Source organism: Lampetra fluviatilis, chromosome 1, assembly GCF_964198595.1.
Source record: "Lampetra fluviatilis chromosome 1, kcLamFluv1.1, whole genome shotgun sequence".
Taxonomy (NCBI): domain Eukaryota; kingdom Metazoa; phylum Chordata; class Hyperoartia; order Petromyzontiformes; family Petromyzontidae; genus Lampetra; species Lampetra fluviatilis.
In genome coordinates this window covers 33,714,954-33,742,116 of record NC_136275.1, presented here as the reverse complement: position 1 = coordinate 33,742,116, position 27,163 = coordinate 33,714,954, and the positions used below count along the sequence as shown (strand labels likewise).

At 42.5% G+C, this 27,163-nt stretch overlaps 1 protein-coding gene across 1 annotated transcript; it reads right to left on the bottom strand.

Annotated features, from left to right (window-relative positions):
• Window positions 1-117: 117 nt before the first annotated feature.
• On the bottom strand, window positions 118-25,386 carry LOC144943430 (glycine receptor subunit alpha-2-like). The gene is made up of 10 exons (XM_078871275.1): window positions 25,337-25,386; window positions 19,795-19,913; window positions 18,496-18,563; window positions 17,197-17,432; window positions 15,450-15,532; window positions 13,862-13,999; window positions 12,091-12,305; window positions 9,048-9,200; window positions 8,138-8,280; window positions 118-607 (listed from the first exon to the last, which is right to left on the bottom strand). Exons 1-10 carry the CDS (start codon window positions 25,384-25,386, stop codon window positions 118-120), a joined length of 1,695 nt encoding a protein of 564 aa, XP_078727401.1.
• Between the last annotated feature and the right edge of the window lie 1,777 nt (window positions 25,387-27,163).

Below are 27,163 nucleotides of genomic sequence, written 5' to 3'. Positions count from 1 at the left end.
ATAGAAAAGAGAACTATGCAAAAGGAACAAGATGGAGGGAAATAGAACGGAACTCAACAACCAACCACAACCTTTCCGCCATTCCCGAGCAATTCCCAAAATAATGAATCAACGGAATCACAAGCATTTGGACCGAGTTAGCGACCCCGGTCCGTCAACAGGGACGGTCTTCTGCTCCTGCTCGGGCAGTGTGCACACCACCGAAACAGCCGGAGATGCGGGTTGCAGCACAGGAGGCACAGGTGCAGCAGGCTCGGCGGCAACAGGCACCTCCCCACTCCCGGCGAAGCTTCGATGTCCGTCCATGGTCACAGGCTCGGATGCAGTGGGCGGCACGACACAATCCTTCTGACGCACGCCCTCGGAACGCACTATCTCTGGCTCGGACACACCAGACACCGGCAGACCAATTGTTAGAGACGGAGAGGCAATCCGCGGAGGAACAAACGGCTTCCACCGAGACGGATGGACAAACCAACGGCGACGACCCACCCGAATACGCACACACTGCTGCCGTTTGACCTCGACCACTTCCACGGGCCGTTGCCAGGGCTTTTGCAGCTTAGGGGATGTACCAACCGGCACCTGCGGGCAATGTAACCCTGCTCTGTCACCAATGGACCATGGTAGCACGTGATCCCGTTTCCTCGCATTATGTTCATTGTTCGCCTGTGCTTTGGCAGCGATAATAAAACACGAATCCTATAAAACTTCGCAACTTCCCCACCGACGTGGGGTTGGCCAAGTCCGAACACACGCTGTTTTTTTGGGGTCCGTTGCAATGCCCAATTTACTGACAATGTGACCGAGATACCGCACGGACTTTTGCAGGAGGTGACAATTTTGGGGCTTAAATTTTTGATTTGCCGCACGCATTTTGAGAAGGACAGCACGTAACCGATCAAGATGTTCTTCGAACGTACGGCTGAAGACGATAACATCGTCGTGGTATATCAAGCATGAGTCCCACTGCAGTCCAGCTAGGACCAACTCCATCAATCATTGGAACGTAGCCAGCATGGAGTGGAGCCCCATCGGAAGCTGATTAAATTCGAAAAGGCCCTGTATTACAATTCTAGAACGGACAACAGACGGAGCATCACATAAATTCCCATCTCTGTTTGCAGCACAAAGTTTGAAAGTGGATGACATCCTTCCTCGCTCTTCAAATCCTTATCGGTCGATTCCATATGACTTGTACTGTCCATCAATACAATCCGTGCTTAGCGATAGGATTGGCAAGAAATGTCAAATATACTTCACATCGTTAGTCATGCTGCGCAGTTACTCTGTATCAGAGGTCGCAACCGGGTACCCAATACCCGTACCCTACCCGATACCCGTACCCTACCCAATACCCGGCTACCCGTACCCGATCGGGTACAGGTACGGGTAGCCGTTTGCGACCCTGGTGTGGCCGGGTATGGGTATGGGTAAGGAATCATAACCCGTTTGCGACCTCTGCTCTGTATCACACAAGCAGGAATCAATTATTATTCCGCCCAAACGCATCAGGCCACAGAGAGTCGCTGCACGTCGGCAACGTGAACTAATGGTTGTAATCGCGAACGAAGAAAATGGAGAGAGTGCAGATTGGATAGACGAAGAAGAGCTTGATCTGAATGGAATATCCATTCCACAGGATGAAGAGATCCATACTCTCCCTATTTATTACATGAAGGAGCATTTTGCTTCTCCATGGGAGAATGGATATGCATAAATGTGTAATAAAAGACTCGACCACGGTATCTGGCTTGGTGTCCTTTATTCGGGTTCGTCTACTTTTCCCACACGGCTCTCTCCCTCTGAGACCCTCCGCTCGGCGCCGACGCTGCTGTCGCTCCCGTCGCCTCTAGCAGCCTCGCTGCTGATCCCCTCGTGTCGCTCCCGTAGCCTCTAGCAGCCTCGCTGCTGATCTCCTCGCGCAGCCTCCCCGGCTGCCCTCGCGGCAGCTCCACCACTGCTCTCCCTCTCTGAACAGTCCCACTGCTGCCTCTTCGTGCAGCCTCGCTGCTGCTCTCGCTGCAGCCTCGCCGCTGCTCCCTGGGTTTGTCACCGCTGGCCGACGGTGCCAATCCGCTCCCCGAGTGTGTGTGGCGATCTCGCCACTCCTCCCAGCCTTCGCCCTGCGTGGCCTCACCCTAGTCCAGTCTCCAACAACCTCCCCTCCTCTTCCGGTTTCTCCCCTTAAAGACCCGAACCCTTCTCCCACGTGACGTAACTCCTCTCCCCCGTGACGTCACATCCGGAAGGTCGTTTACGCCCGCATTACAAATGTAGTACATTTTTTGAATGATTGTTGATAAACATTTTAATTATATTAATTCTACCAGGGCTTTCAATTCTGTGGAATGAATATGTGATTGTTATAATTGCACTCTCCATTTTGCTTCGTTCTACTACAAAGTTTCAAGTATTTTTTTTTATAGTTATAATTACTTTTAATATTTGATAATTATAAGAGAATTTCAATATAATATTCTGAACATCTGCAGTTTTAGTTTTAGTTAGACGCTTTACAACGCCTTCTTTTTAAATCCTTTATATTAAGTTCGCTTGCTTGCTTGCTTGCTTGCGTGCTTGCTTGCTTGCGTGCTTGCTTGCTTGCTTACGACCGTGCAAATCTTTCGGTCGTTTTTTAACCCACTTCCCGTGATCCAATCGAGCTGACATTTTCCACACACACTCGTTGTGCGAGACAATTAATGTTCGTGAAAAGAAATTCCCAAAATTTTACACTTTTTAGGCAAAAAATTTTTATTTTACATATATTCAAATAGAACTCATTCATGGCTTTGGCTGAACGTCACAGTGTAAGAGCCCAGAGCGTAACCTCTCCACAGGCCGTGGCGGAGTAGCGCAGTTGGTAGCGCCCTCGCTTCCCATGCCAAAGGTCGCGGGATCGATCCCCGCGTCCTCCACAGGCGAATATATTTTTAAATCCTTTATATTAAGTTCGCTGCCACGCATATAAAGGATTTATAGTGAAAAACTTTGTTTTTACGGGTTTACTTGTTAATACATTTTTTCTCCTACATCAGAGTGCAGCGCCACATTAAAGAAGCACTGCAATGACAATAGTTTAAAGTGATTTGAAGTATGTTTTATTTTCAAAATGGAATTATGGTTTTGGGGGGGGGGCAGAGCTTTGTGACGTCATACTTGAGGGGGGTCTAACTTTTTGTGACGCCGTGTGACGAGAGGGGGAGGGGGGGTCAACGGCCCCATATCCTTTATTCAACACAATTTAGAGTATGTACCAATTTATCCTATTCACGGGAAAAGAGTATTCTTTTTAAACTAGCAGGAACCTGCAGAACTTCCACCGTAAAAGGATGGCGAATGTCCGTTTAATCATTTGTTTTAAACATTTTTATATTTATATATCTTAATTTTTTTACGTTTTCAGTTATTTTATTACTTTATATTCAAATGTATTTGCTTTAATCTTATTTTAGTCATTTTCTTTTTTCTGAATTCGTGTTTTTCACTCCGGACGTCATCACTCCCTCTCCTCCACGTCACCCGTACCACGTGACGTCACAAGCCCTCCACCCACCACGCCCTTGTCGCGTGACGTCAACCCCTCTCGCCAACTTGCCGTAATCTCGCGTGATGGGCATCACCAACCTCATGCTCCATTCCTTCATGACTTCATGTTTCTCACAAATAACTCTTATTCTTACCTCAATTCGCAGCTGGCTTTTTGGCTGACCATCGAACGAAGGCGGCCACGGCATCGCGCTCCTTCAGACGCGCTCCCTGCGGCCGTCTGGAACGCTCTTCCGATTTTAGGAAGCCACTCATGGCTATGCATGTTCAAGTCATCTACATTGAGAAATCATTTCTTTAGAACTGCTTTTTGTGTTCAGTTTGTTGTCGTTCCACGCACCTCCAATTTGCGCGGTTTTTAGTTACGCCTGTTGCAAGAAAGTTGATTTTGTCGAGTACTTAAACAAGATCGCGTCCCGTGGTTTTGAATTTAGTTATACACATATGCACTTTTTTACGACCATCACTCGGCAATGAAAAGTTTGTGGTGGACGACTTTATTTGCTTCCTCATCTACAGACGACGTGCTTTCGATTGATACCAAATGTGTACAAGTAGCTTGAAAATGTTATGATTTTTACGTTTGTTCAAAGGTCAAGCTACCCACAAACATTGGAATAAGATTATATATTGGGAGATTTATTGAGGTCAAGCAATCAAACACTCTTTGAAAAGCTGTTTTAAGCTATCAGATACAGTTTTTTGGGAGTTTTTCGCGTTTCGAATTGTGACAGCGTCAATGGCAAGAGATAGCTCATGCACACTGTTTGATAACTTGGGTATTTTACTTGTATTAGTAGAAATAATTTTGTTTTACAGCTGGTCGTCTTTCAGGTGAGTTGTAATTCTGTTGCAGGGGAAGCTGTTTTTAATGTTTTAAATATTGTTTTTTGAGGCACGATTCATGCATCTCAAAGAGTTGAATTCAATACTCTTTGGTTCTTTCGGTAAAGTCACGTAGGTATAAAATTGTATTTTATTTTATGGATTCCTGCAGTTATGAAAGCTTCAAATCAAGTTTAATTTAATCTCGTCAAATAAAGGATACAGAATCAACATGTGTACCGATTCCGTCTCATATTACATCCCCACCAAGCTTAATACATCATATATATGTTGTAAAAATACAGAACTTGTTTAAAGACTGAATGGAGGGCATCCTCATATGGTTTAATTATTACAATTGATGATTATAAGCTAAATTTGTTTCCATTTACCTTATCCCAATAATGTAATATATATTTAAAACACAAGCCATCATTTGTAAAATTAATCAAATTTGCAAGTCAATGCTAAAATAATACAACACATGTGTAATAACATTATGCTTAATGTGTAATAAGCGTGATAAAAATGATTAAAGTGACAAATGTGTAATTTGTAAGACAATTCAAGATATCGTGATAGGTTTTTACCCTTTCAACTGGTACAAAAACTGACACCTTTATACAAGGCATCATGTTTGCAATAACCACAACACAAGCAGTCAAAATGCAAACAAAAAGAAACAACTCTGATAATGATAATGATATGCACTGTCCTTGAGGTTGATTGTGCCACACCCGAGACAGCTTTTCTTAGAGCCTAGTCTCCATTGGTGTTGGACCAGATGACGCCAACTCAAAAACAGCGCACTATCAGAGTATTGAGAGCTCGGGTAAGCATTTACACTATGAGACGTTCTTTACCAGTGGCAAAATATAGTGATAGGTTTTTACCCTTTCAACTGGTACCAGTTGCTGGTACCAGTTGCTGGTACCAGTTGAAAGGGTAAAAACCTATCACTATATTTTGTGATAGGAGGTCTCATAGTACAATTCAAGATTTTAAGATGAATTACTTTACTCAGAAAGATGATCATACTGTTAAATACAACCATTTATTTGAATTGTAAGATATGTATTCTTCTTTTGAGCACAATACACACATGCAATAAAATACAGTACAGCATATAATAAGTATATGGTATTGACACATGCTACATGAGAACTTCCTCAGCACGTTGGCAGAATCTGAGCGGGATTTGCTCAATTTCCTTGTTGAATTTGAGCACCACTTTGTTGATTAAATTGACATACAGAATCTTTATAATTTGTAAGACACACTTAAATATTTCAAGATTAATTCATTAACTCAGAAAGTTGATCATGCTGTTTAAATACAACCATTTATTTGAATTGTAAGAGATGTATGCTTGGTTAGATTATAGATCTGTCCAGCTCTGGGAATAGCGATTCATGAGATGACCATGAAGTCGGGGCGTGCGTGGCAGTGAGCACAGTTTCAGTGTCTCACGTTGCTGACGGCAGCTAAATGAGTGAAAATTGTTAAATGCCCTTTGACATTCCGACTTGTGAATACTCTCACGCATCCAGGGTCAGCCTTGGGGGTGGGCCTGGGGTTGCCAATTTTCCCATTTCCGAAATATGAACAAACCCGTGTCGGTGTTGACTACTTGGTGGAATATTGTAAGATCATTTGGGTATACAGACAATATATTAACTCGTGATACACTATTGTGGAAGACCGTAAACAGTCCATCAGCCTGGTTTAGACCTTCCAGACTAATGAATAACGGTAGCATTTTGTATAAACAGGCAAACTAGACACGCTGAAACCAATTCCATTCGTCACACATCCAGTGTTGTGGTGTCCACCTTACACAGTGCCCACTTGCTTTGTCTACTCCACATTGCCATTGAACATGTTCCATGCTGATTTGCACGATGAAAATGTTACAAAAATACATACGTTTGATATATGGTCAGAGGCATCAAAAGGACACTTTGGAGCAGGTCATAAAAAGTAACAGACAGTATAGTTACAAAAAAACAGATGGTTGGTAATCTTAGGTCCACCGGCTCTATATTTATGAAAACTGGACGTATGAAATATTTTGCAGGGCCACAGAACCCCGGAGGCAAAGGGGAAATGTCTTATTCTTAGGTTTTTTCGGTAAAGTCACGTAGGTAAAAATTTAAAATTAATAAAAGTAAAATAAAAATAATAATATCCAGGACCTACCTTGGCTCCTCCCACCCTCAACTAGTATATATACAAGGACTTTTTCTTGGAATTTATCTTACTTGATACAGCTATCGTGCTGTGACGGTTCCACCTGAAGACGGAAGCTTGTGTTGCCTCCGAAACGTCGTGATTTTAATTTTAATTTAATTTTACATTTATTCATTTTACATTTTTTACCTACGCGACTTTACCGAAAAACCTAAGAATATGAATCCTTGCAGTCACGAAAGCTTCAAATCTAGAAAGGGAAATGTCTTCTATAACTCAGACCCGGATAACTGTTTCTCAATTAAGTGTGCGTGAAAGTACATACGCTTGTGAAAGGTGCTAGGTGTATCATGTGCGCAATTCTTGTGACTTCAAATCCATTGCATTTTGTAAAATACCAACATTAGGTCTATGTTTAAAAGCAAGTTAAGTTCGATATTTATTTGTCATGGTGTTGAAATCCAACTGTAAATTTGATTACTGATTGACATTGTAGATTCTTCTACTTCTGAAGCAGATGTGAATTATAATTACGGCACATTGGGATCTATGTCAATGATTATAGTTGTTAATCTTCCTGGTTGATATTACTGGAAATAATTAACACATACCAGTACATATTAATCATGAGAGGAGATCACTTTGGAGCGAGTTACCTTCACATATACGCAAAATATGGACAGACACACAATACATTTTGTATGAGAGCTCTATGACCGACGAAAGGTGATGGGTTAATACAGCTGGTGATGAAATCAGAAATAAATCCGCCCATAAAGCTATACAATGGTATATGTAACATATATGGTAGTTGTAACTCACTTTACCTATCTCAGAATACACCTGGATAACATGAGATATTACGTATTTAATTCTAATATTTAGAGTTGGGGGTTACTCCAGTAGAATTGTAAGTAAATTTTTAAAGTAATTTCCAGGTCGTTATACAATGCCTAAATATAGCAATTGTCAAGTTTTTTTTGTATTACCCATAATCGCATCACATAAATGGTTACCCGTTTGCTACACATAAACATTTGTCTGGCAATTAACGTCCAATATTTACCTGTTTAACTCAACAACGAAAGTAGCTACCATGATGTAATGGTTGGCAACTTGAGACTGACCATCCAGGGGTCACCAATTAGACACAATATCCTGGGTAATCAATTCTGAAAATTATCATGTGGCTGGCGTCACCAAATTGTCAGTATTCCCACGTCAAGTGAATAGTTTCGCCAAGCCACACAAACCAGTATGGTGCAGTATGATCACACATCTTCCCCCGTAAAGTCATGTGTTTCAGTTTGCTGTGTTGCATGATCATTGCTAATTGTGGAGCAAATTTTGCCAATAATGTGGCATGTTTAACTTGCCAATGTTTACTACCACATTTATTTTACTGTACATTTGTATTTAAGTGTATTTTTTTCAAATTCGTTTTGTTTTCGTCACAATATGCGCATGCAATTAAATACAATACAGCTTATAAATATATGGTATTGACACATGCTACATGAGTAATTTCTCAGCACGTTGGCAGAATCTGAGCGGGGTTTGCTCAATTTACGAGTTGAATTTGAGCACCACTTTATAGAAGACCCAGTAGAAGATATTGAGGATGAAGAAGGTGATGGGGAAAATGATGCGCGAAAAGTAGTCGATGCGATGTGCGCACCGCACGTACATCTTCTTCTTGTCCTCGGCTCCAGCCTGAGAAGATGCAATGAATGCGTTTAACACAAAAGCGAATGACAAAGGGAATAAACCAATTGTGACATTTATCTCGCAGACTCATTAGTCGGCTACAGCTTATTTACAGCCAAACACCTTAATTTAGCTGAACTCTGAATAGGCTGCTGGGACATGACACAGTACAGTTGCGGATCTGCAATTTCTTGGTCACACCACACGTTTTTTTTACCCATGAAGTGCATGTTCCCACCTTTGTACAGTTTTAAGGTTAGTGCTGCAACTCCTTAAATTGAAAAAAATTGTCAAACAAACCTCAGTGTACATAAATGTTGCTTGATAGTCCTTAGAAATTTGTCAATGTATTAAGTATTACTACTTGGTACATGCTCTTTAATCCACGCCTGGAATCATTTCAAAATCTGCATGAGGTCCTTGCTCCAGAAAGTTTCTAGTCACATTGACATTTTCTTACTCGGGAACCCAAAAAGTTGCTACATCTCGCAACAAAATTACTAAGTTGGCAACACTGCTTAAGATGCAGTTGCATTTTAATTGTGTTGATCCAGAAATATCCTCTATCCATTCACAAACCCCTAATCAGTTTAGGGGCGCCCTGAAAACATCTTAATTGTTTGCAGAAGCCGCTAATGATGACCATGTCTCAGGGTCGGTACACCCTCAATTACGAACCACCAAATACTGCGCATCGCACCTCTAATCCCACCTGACCACTTACAATCCCTAACCATCACGGCCCCTAGTCAACCAAAGTGCCACTCACTCACCTTCTCCTTGGGTGAGCTGTTCTCATCCACGAGCTTCACCGCATGTTTGCCCTGCCGAGCCATCACGTTTACGGCAGCGAACTCCAACAGCGCTGCAAACACAAACACTTGACACATGCCCATCCAGACGTCGATCGCCTTGATGTACGACACCTGCGTGCACACACGCACACAACAACAACAAATCCTTACAGACTGCTGGGGCTAATACCGTTATAACGTTACAAAGGGCTGAACTGAATTCTCAGGTGTAGTGAGTTTAGAGTCTCAACCGTATCAACAATGACTGCTGTGATAGTCATATGACTTTACCATACAACAGATATAAATACCGACAGATACACACCAATATATAAATACGCACCGCACCAAAGATTTATCTAATTGTATATTTGAAAAAAAAAAGTTTTGCTGGCTTCGTGGCTGGCTGGCTGGGTGGCGCGCAGGCGGGGAAGTGCGCAAGATCTGCGTGATGAGGTCACCCCTATCATGCCTCTCGTCCACCGTACAAATGCGGGGGCAATTCATTTTTTAAAATGTGTTTTATTCGATTGCTGATGTTTACACACTGCATTAGGTACTAATTTAAGGCTGAGTTGACCTAGGAGCAACTCAGGACCGCTTCAGATATTCGTCACTGATGTTGGCCGTGAATGGGACACCAGGTTTCTCGCACACGGCACCATCACTCCCATCCATATGCACAAGCATAATCACAACAACGGACCCATTGTTCACCGCTAGGGGGTAGCAATGTCGCTTGTACCAATCTAAGGGCACCCAGAAACCACGAGGAGGAACAGGGGCTGTCAACCCAGCTGCTTGGTTTGAGGCTGCACATTTTTAAATCCTTTATATTAAGTTCGCTTGCTTGCTTACGACCGTGCAAATCTTTCGGTCGTTTTTTAACCCACTTCCCGTGATCCAATCGAGCTGACATTTTCCACACAGACTCGTTGTGCGTGACAATTAATGTTCGTGAAATTTTTTTCCCAAAATGTTACACTTTTTAGGACAGAAATATTATATTTAATTACCAATTGCTTAATGGTGCAATGCAATCATCTGACCCATAGGTGGCAGCCATCTCAAGCCAAAGGACGAGATGACTCTAGCCGCCACGCATATAAAGGATTTATAGTGAAAAACTTTGTTTTTACGGGTTATACTTGTTAGGGACTAGGTGACTTAACCCGATTCATTCACGCTCAGATTACTGTGATACAGTCATGTGCAGTCGCTGTGACGCCAACACGGGCACGAAGAGCCTCCTCATTCAAGTGTTGTATATAATCGCCCCAAATCTTCCTGCCCCCAAGTATTCCCATGTCCCCCGTGTGTGTGTGCACATGTGTTCTGGGGAGCGGTAGTGTAGCGGTTAGCGCGCTGCGCTATGAACCTGGCCACCCAGGTTTGATTCCCGCTCACGGCCAACACCAGTGACAATTATCTGAACCGGTCCTGGGCCTCCCCTAAGTCGACTTAGCCTGAAATGAGTACCTGGTGCGGTGTGTAAACATCGTCACTGGGGAGACAAAGGCGGTCGGGCGTGGTGCTGGCCACCCACCCCCTCGTGTACCGTTCCGGCCTTTATAGGTGCTCGCTAACAGCACTTGCCCCTACAGTCTGTTAAGGTTATACGGGGGATCTTTGTCTGTGCCAATATTAATAGGTGCTCGCTAACAACACTTGCTACAGCAGTCTGTTGAACGTCATATGGGGAAAATGTGTTCGCGTATTTGCATGTGGGGGTGTTTATTTAAAATAACAATAAATTACAAATGGAAAGGCAAGTCAGTCAGTTAACGTTTTTTGGTTTGTTTGTTGTAGTACGGAGTTAAACTGATGGCTTTAATTTAAGTTGTCTTGTGGTTGTTGTTGTTTGACTTGCATCCCACTGGGATTTTTCCACACAGAGTTAGTGTACGGTACTTTTTCTGGAAGATTTTCTGCTGTTTTTTCCTGGATTTTTCTGTTTGGGCATAGTCACATAGTCACTTTAAGATGTTTTCTTGTTTATGTGTTTTTTTTGTTGTTGCGGTTGCACTCGATTCAAGAGCCGAATGGCTCACAGGACTACCAAATAAATAAAACTGAAACATATGACTTTACCGTACTACAGATACAAATTCCTACAGTTAAAACAAGGTAAACGTTTCTTAACCCCCCCCCCCACCTCTGACTACCCAGGAGTGTAAATGGGGGCACCACACACAGCTCATCGGCAGGTCGCGTATGGTGGGGTGATGTGTGGATAATTCCACCTCTGCCAAGACGAACGTTCAGTATGTAAATTGTGCTGAATACCCTCTGGAGGGGCTCGCTAGACCAGTGGCGGGCAACGTGTGGCCTGCGAGCCGCATGCAGCCCATGGAGTCCCTCATTGTGGCCTGTTTTAAGTGCATTTAGGGTGATGCGTGGAGTCATGATTAGTGCACATCCACGATTTGTAGCTTGCAGCCCAACTGTGGCCCACTAACTCGTCTAGGTTGCCCATCACTGCTCTCTCGACCTCCAAAAAGAGGCCCTTCCACCAGCAGTGGCACAATGTATGTATGTGTGTTGAACTTATTTCGCACTGTACATAGCCAACCGTGCTAATGGGAGGTGCGGCAGAAGCAAGCAGATGCAGGGTAACACCATCACCTGGTACATGTATTACTCCTTAAATTAAAGCCTGGCTTGATTGACCAGATCATTGGCGTTTTTTCAGATATATAAGCATCTATGAGCACAATGGATGAACTAACAGGACAGGCGTATAAACCACTGACATATGGAGCTAGAAAAATACTATCCGAGCACGACTGAAAAACATTTATCGCATAGAAAACCTGGAACGCAACTTTGTTGTTTTCATCAGCCTCTCGTTTTCTACGACTGGGTGATGGCATTACCCATTTTCTTCCATTCCTTTTTTCCTTCGTTGTCCAGGAATGGCCTCCAAATCCTTTGATTTAATTTCTCCCACTGCCTTTTTCTGCTTCTTTTGTCGATCGTCCAATGATTGACTGTAAATGTCAACGGATTCAACTCCACGAACCTTGGGAAGCTGCGAGTTGGCAGCCGAGCTCTGCGTGGTGATGGTGAGGATGGTGGTGATGCCTAGGCTAGCCCGGGCGGGCGCAGCGGACATGTCAATCCAGAATGAGAGCCAGGAGATGATGACAAGCAGCATGCTGGGAATGTAGAGCTGGATCAGGTTGTAGCCAATGTCACGTGAGAGGTCGAACGCCACCGAGATGCACGAAAACGGGCCTAGAGGGTAGACACAGAGTCGGGAACCGTCACTCACTGCGTGCTCCGGACAGACACCAGGGCCTCACACGCGACTGGCACCAGTACATTTCCCGCTGTCTGGCGGTACAATTTATTATATGATACAAGATCCAAGGTAATCGTATGGTCCATTGTGTAATATATCATTGTCTTCTGCAATTATCGTTGCTAATTCTAGATTTGAAGCTTTCGTGACTGCAAGGATTCATACTCTTAGGTTTTTTCGGTAAAGTCACGTAGGTAAAAAATAAAAATAAAATTAATAAAAGTAAAATAAAAATCACGACGTTTCGGATGCAACACAAGCTTTCGTCTTCAGGTGGAACACGGCACAGCACGATAGCTGTATCAAGTAACTCTTTACTTGATACAGCAATCGTGCTGTGGTACAGCAATCGTGCTGTGGTACAGCAATCGTGCTGTGACGTGTTCCACCTGAAGACGGAAGCTTGTGTTGCCTCCGAAACGTCGTGATTTTTTATTTTACTTTATTAATTTTTATCGTTGCTAGTTGTATATTTCATTTAATTTTTGATATTTATCTTCCCCAAAATACATTAATCTAACTCCATGCATTCAATATCAGTCTACGGCTGGGTATGACAACACTACAACAAATGCTGCTGGATAATATTGTTTCTAGAAAGTCAACAGACTAATGGATGAAACGTTTATTTCATTTACAGCTGAAGGTACAGTATGGAGTTCTGGTTTCATATGTTTGAATTATAATGCTCCGCTAAATACTTGATGGATCTATTGACCCAAAAATAAAACAAATGAAGCCTTAGCTCTACCTACTGCCTCTTAAAGATCCTCAGATTTAATTCGGTCTGTGGAAAAAAAGCCTTCTCGGTGGCTGCTCCCTCGTTTTTAAATCGCTACCGCATTCTATTTCGGAATCCAATCATTGCCGACCATGAGAAACCTCCGTTCACTCTTGAAACTTTAGTTCCTGTGGTAAATGATCGGCAGGGAACTCTAAGCCCAAGTTTGCATGGATCATACTTAAAAGTTCCCGGTTACTTATTGTGTTTACTTTTTTAAATTAATTTTTTTCCTCCCTTTATTTTTGTTTGTGAAAATATATATTTGTTACGTCTTCAACAGGTTCCCTATTCCCGTACCGTATACAGCACGTATCGATACTTGCTGTTTCTATCACGACCTTTAAACCCATGATTGTAACTAGGATCTGTACCGTACCGTCGCAGGACACCAATGCAATAAAGCCTAATAGCTCATTGGGGTATTCCTGCAGACATAAACATATATTCTAAAACACACAATGAGTTTATATGTAAAAGTAAATCAGCATTATTATCAGCAAGTAATGTTTTCACTGATCCTGCATTGTCATTTGACCACAGTTTAGCAATGGTCTACCCTACGTGACGTTATTTCAGCCAAGTACCAAGTAAAGGGTAGACATACGAGTTGTGATGTATTTACATTATAACTCAGGATGACACGTGCAGTTTTTTGTTGTGCCTCTTTCATATCAGTCCAATTGGGCTCACAGACTTTAGGCTTACCACTGTCATACGTCTTGCCGCAGTTGCCCAGGGTCCCCTTCTCCGACACGGTGAAGGTGGTGGTGGCCGTGCTCACGTTGAATATCACGGGATCCGTATCGTTCCACTGAAGGATGACGTCGTTCGTTGTGTAACCATCTGGGGCACAGAGCACACAGCATGCGTGTGATTATCGTTCATAAATGACGTCACGCAATTTTGGACGATTTTTGACCCCCCCCCCCTCGTCACACGGCGTCACAAAAAGTCAGACCCCCCCTCAAATATGACGTCACAAAGCTCTGCCCCCCCCCCCCCAAACTAAAACATGCTTCAAATCGCTTTAAACTCGCCTAAAGAACAGCCTGCCAGGGGATTTGAAGGCTTCGCAATCATTAAACAATTTAAGTGAAATCTGAAAATTTACTGAGAATAGGTTTCCCCCTCTTTTCTGGCAACAAAACAGGTGTTTATAATCCATAATAAATGTTTTTGGGCGTTAAGATGTTTAAAACACCAAACTGAAACCTTTTACAAGGAATCATGTCTGCATTAACCACATGTACTTGTGGTCAGAATGCAGAATGAAAAAAAAACTTACTTTTTTAAACTTGCTTTAACTTAAGATGATTTATATTGTTGTCTTTGTTATATGCCTTCGCTAGCAATTTATTACGATGCAATTTTGGTTTTTATGGAAATTGCTTTTACTATTGTTGTGATTTAGTCTTTTAACATTATTTCCTTTTACCTGTGTAGGGCTGGTACGGAGGGGCTGTATGTGTAGGGCTGTATGCATAGAATCACACGGGAAACAAGCACAGTGGGCGGGGCTCCGTGAGTGCACGGGGAGGTGCCCGCAACGACGTCCGCACCGGGCAGCCTGGGGGGTTGCCCGGAGTTGTGATCCTCCGGGGGGTATAAATGGGGATGAGCCGGAGAGCTCGGGGCTCAGTATTAGCTAAGGAGGGAAGACCGAAGATCGTCTAGCTAGAGCCCTGGACTCCCCTGGGACGCCGCCCTTGTCAGGGCCGCGCAGGACCGAGCCAGCGGCGTGGTCCCGTGAACCAGAGATAGTACTCTGGGACTCCGGGTACCGTAACCCGACTGACCAGTGTCGGGCCAGGAAGCCTCCCCTAGCCCGTTAGTGGAGGACTAGGAGGTAGGTCATGGGTAGCTAGCAGAGTATCCCCAGCTATCCGGGTGAGGGGGCCGATACCCCCTCTAGTATTGTATGTCCACAGTTGTGACTACTTGTACGGAATAAATACGTGTGCCTCACCAACGGTGTCCAAGAGTCATCAACGGTACTTCACCTGTACAGCACTTTGAATTGCATCTTTTGTACGAAATAATGCTATAGAAATAAAGACTTAATTGATTGATTGACCTCATGCTCTCGCAGCCAACCAAGCATCTTTATGATTCCCCGGCTTAACATACCGCTAGCAGCCATGGAACAGAGGATGAGGAACAATTGTAAGAATGACAATGAATCTACTATAATTAATTTAATTCCAGCCTGTGTCCTCAAAACGGAATGTCCCACCCACAATGTCAGGGCAAAAAAGAAACACCATCCAGGGGGGAGATGCCCTCTCGCTCTTACAGCTCTCCATGTTCATGTGACAGTGCTGTAGGTCCATGGGATAGTCACGCAGGATCATGGCACACTCCAGGACCATTGTCACCCTGTAATGAGCAGAAGAGACTTGTGAGATCCCAACCATGCAATAGTACAATGAGACATCGCTGTGTTGTTGAATGTTTGCGCAAAAATTATACAGTACTGTATATTATATATTTCTGTTAAACATTGCCTGTGAAATGCATAATGTTTCTCCTGAATACTCCCTCATGCATTCCCACAAATATCACAATTTGTACACTCCACCACCCCTTTCGCATATCCTCAATGCCTCTTATCTTACTCCCGTTCAGCTCCATCTCTGATTACAACAACGTCACTAATAGTGTCATTGGTTAATAGGGTACATTTCAATTTTACATTTATAACCTTTCTTCCGTGATCAATAGTGCTGGATTAATGCTGTTAAATTATACAAAAGTTACATAATTTGCACCGTAAAAGCTCAACGTTGTTATGGTAATGAATCGAGGTCACATTGTATATAGATGCGGTGATGAATAGTGATGGAAAGTGATATAAGTTGTTTAAAGTGCGTTTTAGTAGCTATAATGCTGTTATACCTTTGTATTACAGTACGTACTTGATTTAATTTAATCAATTGCAATTTAAAAGATTCACCTGATTTAAGCACGGTTGGCTACGTACGGTGTGAAAAAAGGTCAACATACATATAATTAATCATATTGCATATTAAAATAATTTGATTGCATAATATAATAATGAATTATTCCACGTGTTAAAATTACTTGCGTTTAATTTGGGGGATTTGATATATCTGTAAGAAAGGTTAACGTACATTCCTAGTTGCACATTAAGGGAAGGGGACGCATAATTTTGATTTGTGTTCTGGCGAGAAATCCCAAATTTATTGTGTTGACGTTAAATAGTGGGAGCATGCGTGGCACTGTGTGTGGTCAATCACTCTGTGTGTGGTCAATTACTGTGTGTGGTCAATCAGAGATGATTGGCGTTTGGTGGAGAGAGGAAGCACGCTCTTGGCGGCGTGGTGCAGACTGAGCCCAATGTGGATTTGCTGCTTGCGGGGACTCGTGGTTGAAGGGAGCGAATAAAAACTTCCGTTCCCGTGGAAATCATTAAAACTATATATTTTCTTCTCGATTTGAAGCTTTCGTGACTGCAAGGATTCATATTCTTAGGTTTTTTCGGTAAAGTCACGTAGGTAAAACATCAAAATTAATAAAAAATAAAATAAAAAATAAAAAAAATTCATTGGCTACCACATTCTGATGAGCTCCCCCCCCTCTCCTCCCCCTCAACTTGCTTTTAAGGGATTACATCTTGAATCATTGCCTCACTTGATGCAGCTAATCTGGCTGTGACGGTCCCACCTGATGACGGAGACTTGTGTTGCCTCCGCAACGTCGTGATTTTTATTTATTTTATTTTTATTAATTTTGATGTTTTACCTACGTGACTTTACCAAAAAAACCTAAGAATATATATATATTTTCTTATTTTTCCAGGCAAAGGTCCACTGAGCTATTAGCTCTTTTTCAGAAGCGACTTTGCCACAAATGATAGCTCAACCAAGTGGAGCTTCATGTGTATTCCCCTTCGCCATTCAGGGACATTTAGAATTATATAAAATAAATGTATGGCCACTGGACCCTGCCTCATCAGTCCAGAAGCGCTACACGAACGAACAGTCGCTAAAGACTATAAGGGATGTATTTGTGCATTGCACCTCATGGAGTGGAACACGTCCCCATTCTTGTAGAGCCGCAGCATCTTGTTGTCGGATGTGATGGCGTGGATGTTCGCTGTCTTTTCGTTCTCGATGAAAAGTACCGGCTTCCACAGCAGGTCATAGAAGTTGTTGCCGAGGTCAATGAATTCTTCCTTGAACGATGCACTTGCCATTAGATTTTGTATTTGGGGATCGTTCCAGCGAAGTTGAAGGAAAATTGATATATGGTAGTCCTGGTAGCAATCACGCCAGGGTCGAGAGGACAAAGCAACACAGTGTCAAGCAGACAGTCAGGAAGTCGCAGAAAAGTGGAGGTGATTAAAAATAAATCCAATGAAAAAAGAAAATGTTTCTCCAATGGGAGCACATGCAGGGGTTGTGGGTACAAAGAATGAAAATGACCTTTAACTTGTGTGTTTGCCCTTGTATGTGTATATGAGGAATGGGGTGCAGCAGGGGTTAGTGAACTGCATTACAACCTGGTGACTAAATTACATTCCTTGATACAGATAACATGGGTGGCAACTTGTATATGAACCTATCCTGTGCCTTATATCATTCTCCACTCCGTAGTTAATTGTCTCTCATCTATTGACAGTTGTTCTCATGACATGTCCCGCCGATTTCAACTTAATTTCATTTCAGTTCTAATTTAGTCCCCAATGCAGTATGTAAACATGAGCACTTGGGAGACAAAGGTGGCTGGTTTCGGTTCGGGCTTCACCACCCCCTCATGCATTTCTGGCCATAGCAGATGCTTACTCACTAGCAGCACTTGCACCAAGTGCATAGTTTATTCGACAGACAGTACGTTATTCACCTCAGCTTATTAACTGATATCAACTGGATGTCTACCATGACTTACAGCATATTTTTGGTGACAGTATCATGTCGCCATTACTTTGTGGAAAACAGTGGAGATTGTTTGATGTGTGTATGTGTCAGTGCTAATACCAACTTCAAGGGTAGAGTTCTGAAAGTGTTTTGGAAACTATGACAGCTTTGTTGCAGATTCTAAGTTAGATTAAATCAGTCTCCGGTCCATGATTCTGAGAAAATATCTGGGTCATTTGTTCTATTGCCTTGCCTTATAGGATGGAGACTAGCATGTTTCCAACGTGATGGTCTTAATTCCAATATAAATTGAACATTGACAGATGTGCCTTCATATTGGTCCCAGTTCAACATGAAAATATTGGCAGTGGCCCAAGGAGGCTGGAAAATCTCTTGACCTGAATGAGCCACTTTAAAAAAAAAACCTCAAGAAAACAAAACCCTGCTAGTTGATGCTCTCACCATGGATGTCTCCGTAACGGGGCCAAACCGTTTGATGATAATGCTGGCATTTACAACCACCGGAGGTCCTGCAAAAGGAAATGGGGAAAAATACGATGCTGCATTTACCATTTGAACAATTATTTAGGTCTCGGTTATGGTTGAACCACAAATAAATTAGAAGAGACTGTAATGTCGACAGTAGTTGTAAGTTGTCCAACCATTTGAATACACACATGTATTATCACAATCAGACATTATCTATCCACTGCTGGATGAAGGCTTCCCCCATGCCGTTGCCATCCCACATGATCCAACATTACTACAATCGATCTCACTCGTACACATGTAAATAACACATTGCTACATCTCGACAGCAGTCGTCCTCTTAGATGCATACACTCCATTGGCTGCCATTCTGTCGCTAATCTCATCCGTGAGTCCTCATTCCATCTCACGAAGAGTCCTGCCCAAGCCCATTGACTTATTTTACATGCCAATATGATGTCTCTCATTTGTGTTTTTTCCCTGATCCATGAGTTCCTTTTCCCTCTCTTAGTCTAATTGCAAACATTATTCTATCTATGCGTCTTTGTGCACTTTTCATGTCATCGTATACATACATGACCATTCATGTTTATGGGTGCTCTCGATAGAACATTTCCAGCCGAATAAAGTTCACAAGATATCGCAGTTAATACAAAATATATATATATCTTGGTGTTTGTAAAAGTTCTATTTTTTTATTTGGCATTCTTAACACTTTTATAACTTTTAATTAATTTTAAACTTTGTTGCATCCCATTTGTAATTTGCTATTTATTGAATTGTTATTGCTGAAGAAGAAAACATTTTAAAATGTACATTCGGTACATGACGATTTTAACCAATTTAGTTTATAAGTAAAATATAAATTAATAGTCCCCGAATTGAGCAATGACAGATCAGTTTTGGTGTATTGCATTATTTGCCAAATAAGACCCAAAAATTATGTTTTTCAAACCATTTGCCAAGAGTGTACGAATCCACAGTTAAATGTTTTTGCAAACTCCCATCAAAACCTGTGCAATCATTGCACTTGATAATCGTGGGCGAGCTTCATCCCAGTTATGAGCAACAACCTTTGCAAAGTTGTACTTTAAAACGTGTCAAACTATAAATAGGATGCAGTTCATAAACAACAACAAATAATATACAAGTAAGAACTGTCCAGGTGTTTTCATTTTCCTTCATCGCTGGTGGATCCCGGGCCCCACTGGCCCTGAAAGACCACCCGTCCCACTGGTCACAAACACATCCACATCCACAGAGAGCGAGCACCTCCCACGGTGGGCCGGATGCGCCGCTCGTATACACCGGATGTGCCCAGTTTGCTCAAGGAGTCGAAGAGTGCTGTGTTCCCAGTCGACACGGCGGCGACAGCACGGTTCGACCCCAGGCTGCCAGGGCACAGGGACACACGGAGGGGTAAAGCTGTGAAGCTGCTGCAAAGACCCGCATCGTGTTCATCCTTGATATGACATGATCCAGTGATTTTACATTGTTTCTCTAAATATTAGTCTCTGAGGAACCGAATAATAATTTGCTGTTTTCAACTTTGGCAAATTCATCTGCCTTCACTTGCTCCGTCTTCTCGAAAGGCCCATTTCCTGCTGAGATTGAAATGAAGGCTCATAAGACGTAAATTCATTCCTACAACTGACTGACAAGTTTGTTCTTAGTTGTGTGGTGGTTCAACACGCGCATATTCGGGAATGACTGCATGTCCGCGCTGGGTGGCCAGAAGAGGCGGTTGGTGAGCATCATTGGGGGGATGTAAGAGCAGCTAAGGTCAGGACGACCGTTGGGGTAATTCTGTTGGGGTAAACAAGGGGGGAGGTGGACCGGGATTGATAAGACCAGTATCCATCAATCATAGAGGGTCCTCTAGAGAATATTCTCGAAGGGGTCGCAAGGGATATAAAAGATGGAGAAAACGAGCCGGGAGGGGAGTTGATGAAGACAGAAGACTCGAGAAGCTGAAGCCGGACCCGCCAAGCTAGTTATGCTGAGAGTAGTCCTGTGTGGACCTGGGTAGGCTTGGATAGGGTCGCTAGGGGTAAGCGCAGTCCGTACGTCGGCACGCTTAACGCCGCGGCTGCTGTGGTGTCAACCCGCTGAAACAGCGAGACATGGCAGCCGGGAGAGGTGAAACAGGGAGAGTAAAGAATAGGATAGGGAAGGAGAGTGAAGAATAGAATAGGGAAGGAGAGTAGAGAATAGGATAGGGACGTGGCGAGTGAGGGAGCGAACGAGCGACGGGCGGCGAATCCTCGGCTTAGCTAACAAGTGTTATGTAACGAACTGTAATAAAGTGGCCCGGACACAAGACAAGAAATCGTCCGCCTTTATTTACAACACTAAAGTTATATTCTTGGTTTTTTCGGTAAAGCCATCCAGACTGTCACTCTGTGCCCAACCTTATGGAAGAGGTACGTGGATGACACTTTTGTCATCTGGCCACATGGCCGGCCTGCTCTAGACCAATTCCTCGACCACATCAATTCCATTCATCAGATTCACCATGGAAGTCTAAAAAGATGGCAAGCTACCTTTTTTTGGATGTCCTAATAAAAAAGAGACCCGATGGTTCAATGAGCCACTCTGTCTACAGAAAAGCTACCCATACGGATGCTTACTTGAAACCGGATTCCCACCACCATCCATCCCAGAAGAATTCCCTCATCAAGACTCTGCACCATAGAGCCCAATGCATCTCCGACCAGGAACACATTGCCAGTGAACTCAAGCACGTACACCAACCTCTTAAGGCTAATGGTTACTCCGACTACACAATCTGCAAAGCCGTCACTCCAACCATGAAGAAGGACCCTCTTGAGCCATTAAAAACCATAATCTTACCCTACATTGCGGGGATCACAAAAAAGATCTACAAAATCTTAAATAAACACAGGATCCAGGTCTGATTCAACACATTATATAAAATCCGTGATCTGGTTCTGTCTGTAAAAGATGTGATTCCGGACATACAGTACCCTGGCGTCTACAAACTGAGTTGCCTCTGTGGTAGTAGTTACATTAGAGAAACCAAACGACATGTCTCGGACCGCATCCATGAACACAAAGCAGACCTAAAACACGGTAGGACCAATACCTCGGCCGTGGCAGATCACTGTTATAATTCAGTGGGCTCAGGTGACATTGACTTCTCCGAGACAGAGGTTTTCTGCAAGCCATCTGGCTACCATGAGAGATTCGTTCATGAGGCTATCCACATATACAAACATGGAGACAATTTCATCGAGAAATTGGATTCTGGCTTAGCAATCATTGGAAGGATTTGATAAACCATTTCAGGTCTTAATGGATTGCGTTCACACTTACGGTGACTTTCAGACTGCATTCCATTCTCTTCCTCTCCCTCCTCTTTTCCGAACATAGATGGACTCGTCCATCTGAACACCTGCCAAATCGCTGTCCGTGGTGCGAACGTTAAGAAAATCAGCCACTTTTTAAATCCTTTATATTAAGTTCGCTTGCTTGCTTGCTTGCGTGCTTGCTTGCGTGCTTGCTTGCTTGCTTACGACCGTGCAAATCTTTCGGTCGTTTTTGAACCCACTTCCCGTGATCCAATCGAGCTGACATTTTCCACACAGACTCGTTGTGCGAGAATTAATGTTCGTGAAAAAAAATTCCCAAAATTTTACACTGTTTAGGGAAAACAAATTAAATATTTAATTACCAATTGCTTAATACTGGCAGACAATCATCTGACCCATAGGTGGCAGCCATCTCAAGCCAGAGGACGAGAAAACTCTAGCCGCCACGCATATAAAGGATTTATAGTGAAAAACTTTGTTTTTACGAGTTTACTTGTTAAATACTTTATATTAAGTTCGCTTGCTTGCTTGCTTGCGTGCTTGCTTGCTTGCTTACGACCGTGCAAATCTTTCGGTCGTTTTTTAACCCACTTCCCGTGATCCAATCGAGCTGACATTTTCCACACAGACTCGTTGTGCGTGACAATTAATTTTCATGAAAATTTTTTTCAAAAAATTTAAACTGTTTAGGGAAAATTTTTAAATATTTAATTACCAATTGCTTAATGCTGGCAGACAATCATCTGACCCATAGGTGGCAGCCATCTCAAGCCAGAGGACGAGAGGACTCTAGCCGCCACGCATATAAAGGATTTAGAGTGAAAAACTTTGTTTTTACGAGTTAATTTATTTCCAATTTTCTTGCTGTGGTTTTCACACCTGATGATGATTGCTTGTGTTGCAGTCGAAACGTCGTGAGAATTGTATTGTTTTATATATTTTTTATTTTATTGTTTCCCTTCTACGTGACTTTACCGAAAGAACCAAGAATATGAATCCCTGCAGTCATGAAAGCTTTAAATCAAAATTTAACACTACAGTTGCAAAGCCGACACCATGAATGCATCTGTCCTCTGTAGGTTTTCCTTTCCAGAAAGAGGTGTAGCCTCCATATTCTCTCAACTTACCTTCACCTCAGGCACCTCTTCTCACTCAGGACAGCGACTTTGATGTTACATCTTGCAGGATACCTGATGCCGATAGCAGTTCTTTTTTCTTGTCTTACATTATGTTTGTTATCCATCAGAGTGCGGACATTCCATGTTACACAAGTCACAGTTTTTTGTGGTTCCGATCACCGAGAGAGTGTTCCCACTGGACGAGGAAATCCAGCCGGGAGTGGGTGAGACAGCCTAGGTTTAGGGCACTTTTTCTATCCCCCATCCAGAGCAGGCTGAGCAGAGGGGACCCTAAAGGGAGAGGACCCCCTCGTATGTTCACGTCAGAAATATATCACTGGAGGCTTTTGTTCACGGATCACGTGAAAAATGTAATTCGCAAACGCGGTGAGCTGTTAGATCGCCATAAGAAGAAGTTGCGGAAAATAGATTATTGAGTCCATCTGTATGGAGCTTCCCCGTCTGCGTGTTTCTGTGGTTCTTGAGTTTCTTTCCCGCATGAAACCTACTATTTTTAAAGAGTCCCTGTTCACATTGAAGATTTCTTGGTAACACTACCTCTTCTACACTGTCTTCTTCAACATCGGTGGCAGGAGACATAACATCAGCAACAACAACTAGTGAAAGGAAATTATCAACACAATTATCATCATAATATTCAAAACATCGCATTATGATACAGCATTCACACTCTTGTAAATCATGTTATCACTCACTTTAACTGCTTTAAATTTTCTATTTATCTTTTATGTATTACGGCTTCTTACACTGCTCTCTTACCGATTGTTATTACTTTCTCTGGTGTATCTACTTACAATCTTTTATTTTGTTCATTTAATAATGGTTTTTTTGTTCAGCGGATTTGAGGGAATTCATTTGTGAAAGGCGTTATACACCCACTAAGATTGATTGAGTGATCTTTACTGAGCATATGTTTTCCTACTGCCATACATTTTGTTTTGGATATGGTTATGTGCCAGCGCCCATTTTGAATGCCTAAAATTACCAAAGCTAAAATTCTCCAGCCAGGGTTCTAGTTAACAAACATGCATCATTAGGAACATCTGTCCAGTCAAAAGTCCCAATTAATGTAGAAATTGTTTTCAAGCTTTTGCAGAATTCAGGTATTAGGTGAAGCTTCATTGCAATAATCAACAGCATCATTATCATCATCGATATCCTCATCTTTTGTGTCTTAATCATCACTGTGATTTTAATTTGCATTCATTACTTCATTATGCAACTTTTCAAACTGTTTTCAGCACCAAAGTTTCCTCTATATTTTGTTTAGTAACGTACACAAATTAGTAGATTAGAGGGAACAAGTGGACATACGAATGAACTTTTATTCATATTTTCTTAATTTAGTCAGAAAAGCCACACTGAGTCGTAGGACTTTTTCAGGAGGGTTACTTGCATTGAGTTTTTATATGAAGACGTTTTCAGCCAATAAATGTTGAGTGTTTATACAAAGGGCGCAATTAGTACCTGCCCTGTTATCTCGGTAAATGTGCCATCGTTCACCAAAAAGTGGTGGAATGGCAACCAAAAATCTATATGAATTGGACCCTTGTCTTTCAGATGCATATTATCCATTGTAATTCCTGTGCATGTTGCAGTGTCTACCCTATCCACCGTTTTAGTGAGCACGTAATCAAAAGTGGGTGACAATACACGCCTTCAAAAACGATTTCTTCATAACATTCTGATGCTTCTCAAGCTAACCAAACACAAGCTTGATTCCCCCATCATATAGGTTAAGCAATCAGTTTATTTTAACTGGAAAACCATTAAAATCTGGAACTTCCCTTAGCCATGCAATAAAATATATACTTTTGCTTAAAATATACAAACAACTCAAAAGTGTGGCCTTCCAAGGAACATATTCTTTGGGTCTTTCGGTAAAGTCACGTAGATAAGTTCAAAGAAAATAACAAAAAACTACACAACACAAGCAGTCGTCATCAGGAAAAGGGGACCGCTTTTCCTGATAATGACCGCTTGTGTTGCGATCGAAACGTCGTCGTTTTTTGTTATTTTGTTATTTTCTTTGAACCTATCTACGTAACTTTACTGAAAGACCCAAAGAATATTAATTCCTGCAGTCACGGAAGCATTAAGTCAAGATTCAAAGGAACAGTGCAATATTTGTGCAAATTATTCTTTGAGAGTAAGATGATATTATGTGACCATGTCATGATAAAAGGTAACGGTAGCAATGTGCTTATTCAAGTTTTTCAATTGTAATTGCTTGTATTCTTGCACTGCTTTTACATGAGCTACTTTGATTATTTGTTACAACTACTTTGTAGCATTTTTATACATGCCCTTGAACATCCCCCCTAATCCAGTAACGATATTTACCAGCAGAAGAAGCAGGCTACTGACACGATGCAGAGTGGAGTTGCTGCCATCTTGCGTACGATGATAAACCCGAGGCGAGAGCAGGTGAACGGGAAACCAACTACCGCACAGTCGATGAGCTTGGTCTGACGCCCAGACGTGCAAACCTTAAATACCCAGTGCATGTTTCCATATTAAGCGGGTCTAGAGGGAGGGGCTACTACTTGCTGAGATGACACGCAAGTCAGTCACTGAAGCTGGTGACTCGGGAGTGAAGTCACTCTTCACCTGCAGGGCACGACGACACCTGAGATCACGGAGCTCGCCAGACTGGTGTCTCCCCACGCCATGTTATTTCTCAAACAATGTTATTCACATTATCGTCATCAGCCGTGGTCTATCCGCTGCTGGATGAAGGCCTCACCGAGCCGCCGCCATCTCTCACAATAATGCCACGTGACAGTGTTGTTATTATGAGCACAGTGCTCATAAGAGACGCTCCACATCTCACACATAAGTGCCAATTAGCGTGTCCTATCCAGCGCCGAGGTATTTAAGTGGAGACCCTCCCTATTAGTAGCAGGCTACCAGCCGTATGCAAGAGGGTGAGAAGTTACTGCAACTGAAATTCACTTCCTCGAAACGAAAACATTAAAAGAAAAACCAAAAAGTGATGTTTCTATGTTATTGCAGCCATCAACATCAATGTTAAAATATCAATACATCAAAACACTGATGTTACTGATGTATATTTGGCCCTCCCTATTTAAATGCTTTTTTCTGAGTTATGTAATGTGTTAATAATTTACGGTAATTCCATTGGGCCCATGGCATACCGCATTGGCTAGTTTTTCACTAAGGCCTGAAATTATAGACTCATTGTATCTGTTCTTTGTGTCCCTGTGCAAATATCACTGTTCTGTATTGTTCTTGAGCAAACTGATTAAAAAGAACGCAAAATGAAACATGGACTGCACAGGTAACCTAAGATCCGACGTCAAACAGTGCAAGCGAGCGTTGCCTGCAGGTGTCAGATCTGATATCCGGCAAACAACTCCAGAAAGCCATCCCCTCCCTACAATGCTGTTGCATGTGTGAAGGGGTACGAAACGATGAGCAGAGAAAGCTGACAGAAAGTTGGCGAATTTTAGCACTGTACCCAGTTAACATACAACGTTGACCCAACGTTAGCACGTGTTTGGAACCGTTGGGCTAACATTGGTCCAACGTTCCATCTTTCCGAGGAAGGTGTATCTTCCCGTAACCCTGGCTTGTCAATTTTCAACAAGTGAGCCTGTCTTGTGGTCTCCTTGCAGTGAGCCTTTATTGCCTATGTCTTCAAAGGGCACTTCGTCTGGCACGTCTACTGTTGTGGCGTGGTCACAACTCCATACCTGATCATAACTTTTGTTGTGTCTGCATGTGTCCACATGTTTATTCAGTGAATTTTGCAATGCACTACGATCCCAGCAACCAAGGTTCACAGAACTCTTACATCTGAAGACACGAATGAGATTGGCTGGTACACTTGTGAAAGTGACACGGACCCAAGCTTAAAACAAAATAATCATAAGCGTAATTATGGACAATATAAGCGACAAAATTATCAAGCAGACAATATCCCAGTTAACATGGAAAGTTGGGCCACAGCGGTGGTCCAACGGTCCCAAACACATGTCAATGTTGGCCCAACATTGCATGTTTCCTGGGATATATCCTTCATATATCTGTCCCTCAACGTAAAAGAAAATAAAGTATATACATTTTTTATACTTCTCGTCACCCACAAGGCCTTCTGGCCATTTATATCAGTTACCAATGAGAAAGGAGTTAGTAATTAAAATAAGT

Bases quoted from the DNA above. Each gene is read 5' to 3' on its own strand.
- LOC144943430 (XM_078871275.1), bottom strand. From the start codon at position 25,386: ATGGCAGCAACTCCACTCTGCATCGTGTCAGTAGCCTGCTTCTTCTGC. The intron at 19,914-25,336 runs GTAAATATCGTT...GTGCCCTGGCAG, and splicing joins GTAGCCTGCTTCTTCTGCTG to CCTGGGGTCGAACCGTGCTG. The intron at 12,306-13,861 runs GTAAGCCTAAAG...TCTACCCTCTAG, and splicing joins CGGCAAGACGTATGACAGTG to GCCCGTTTTCGTGCATCTCG.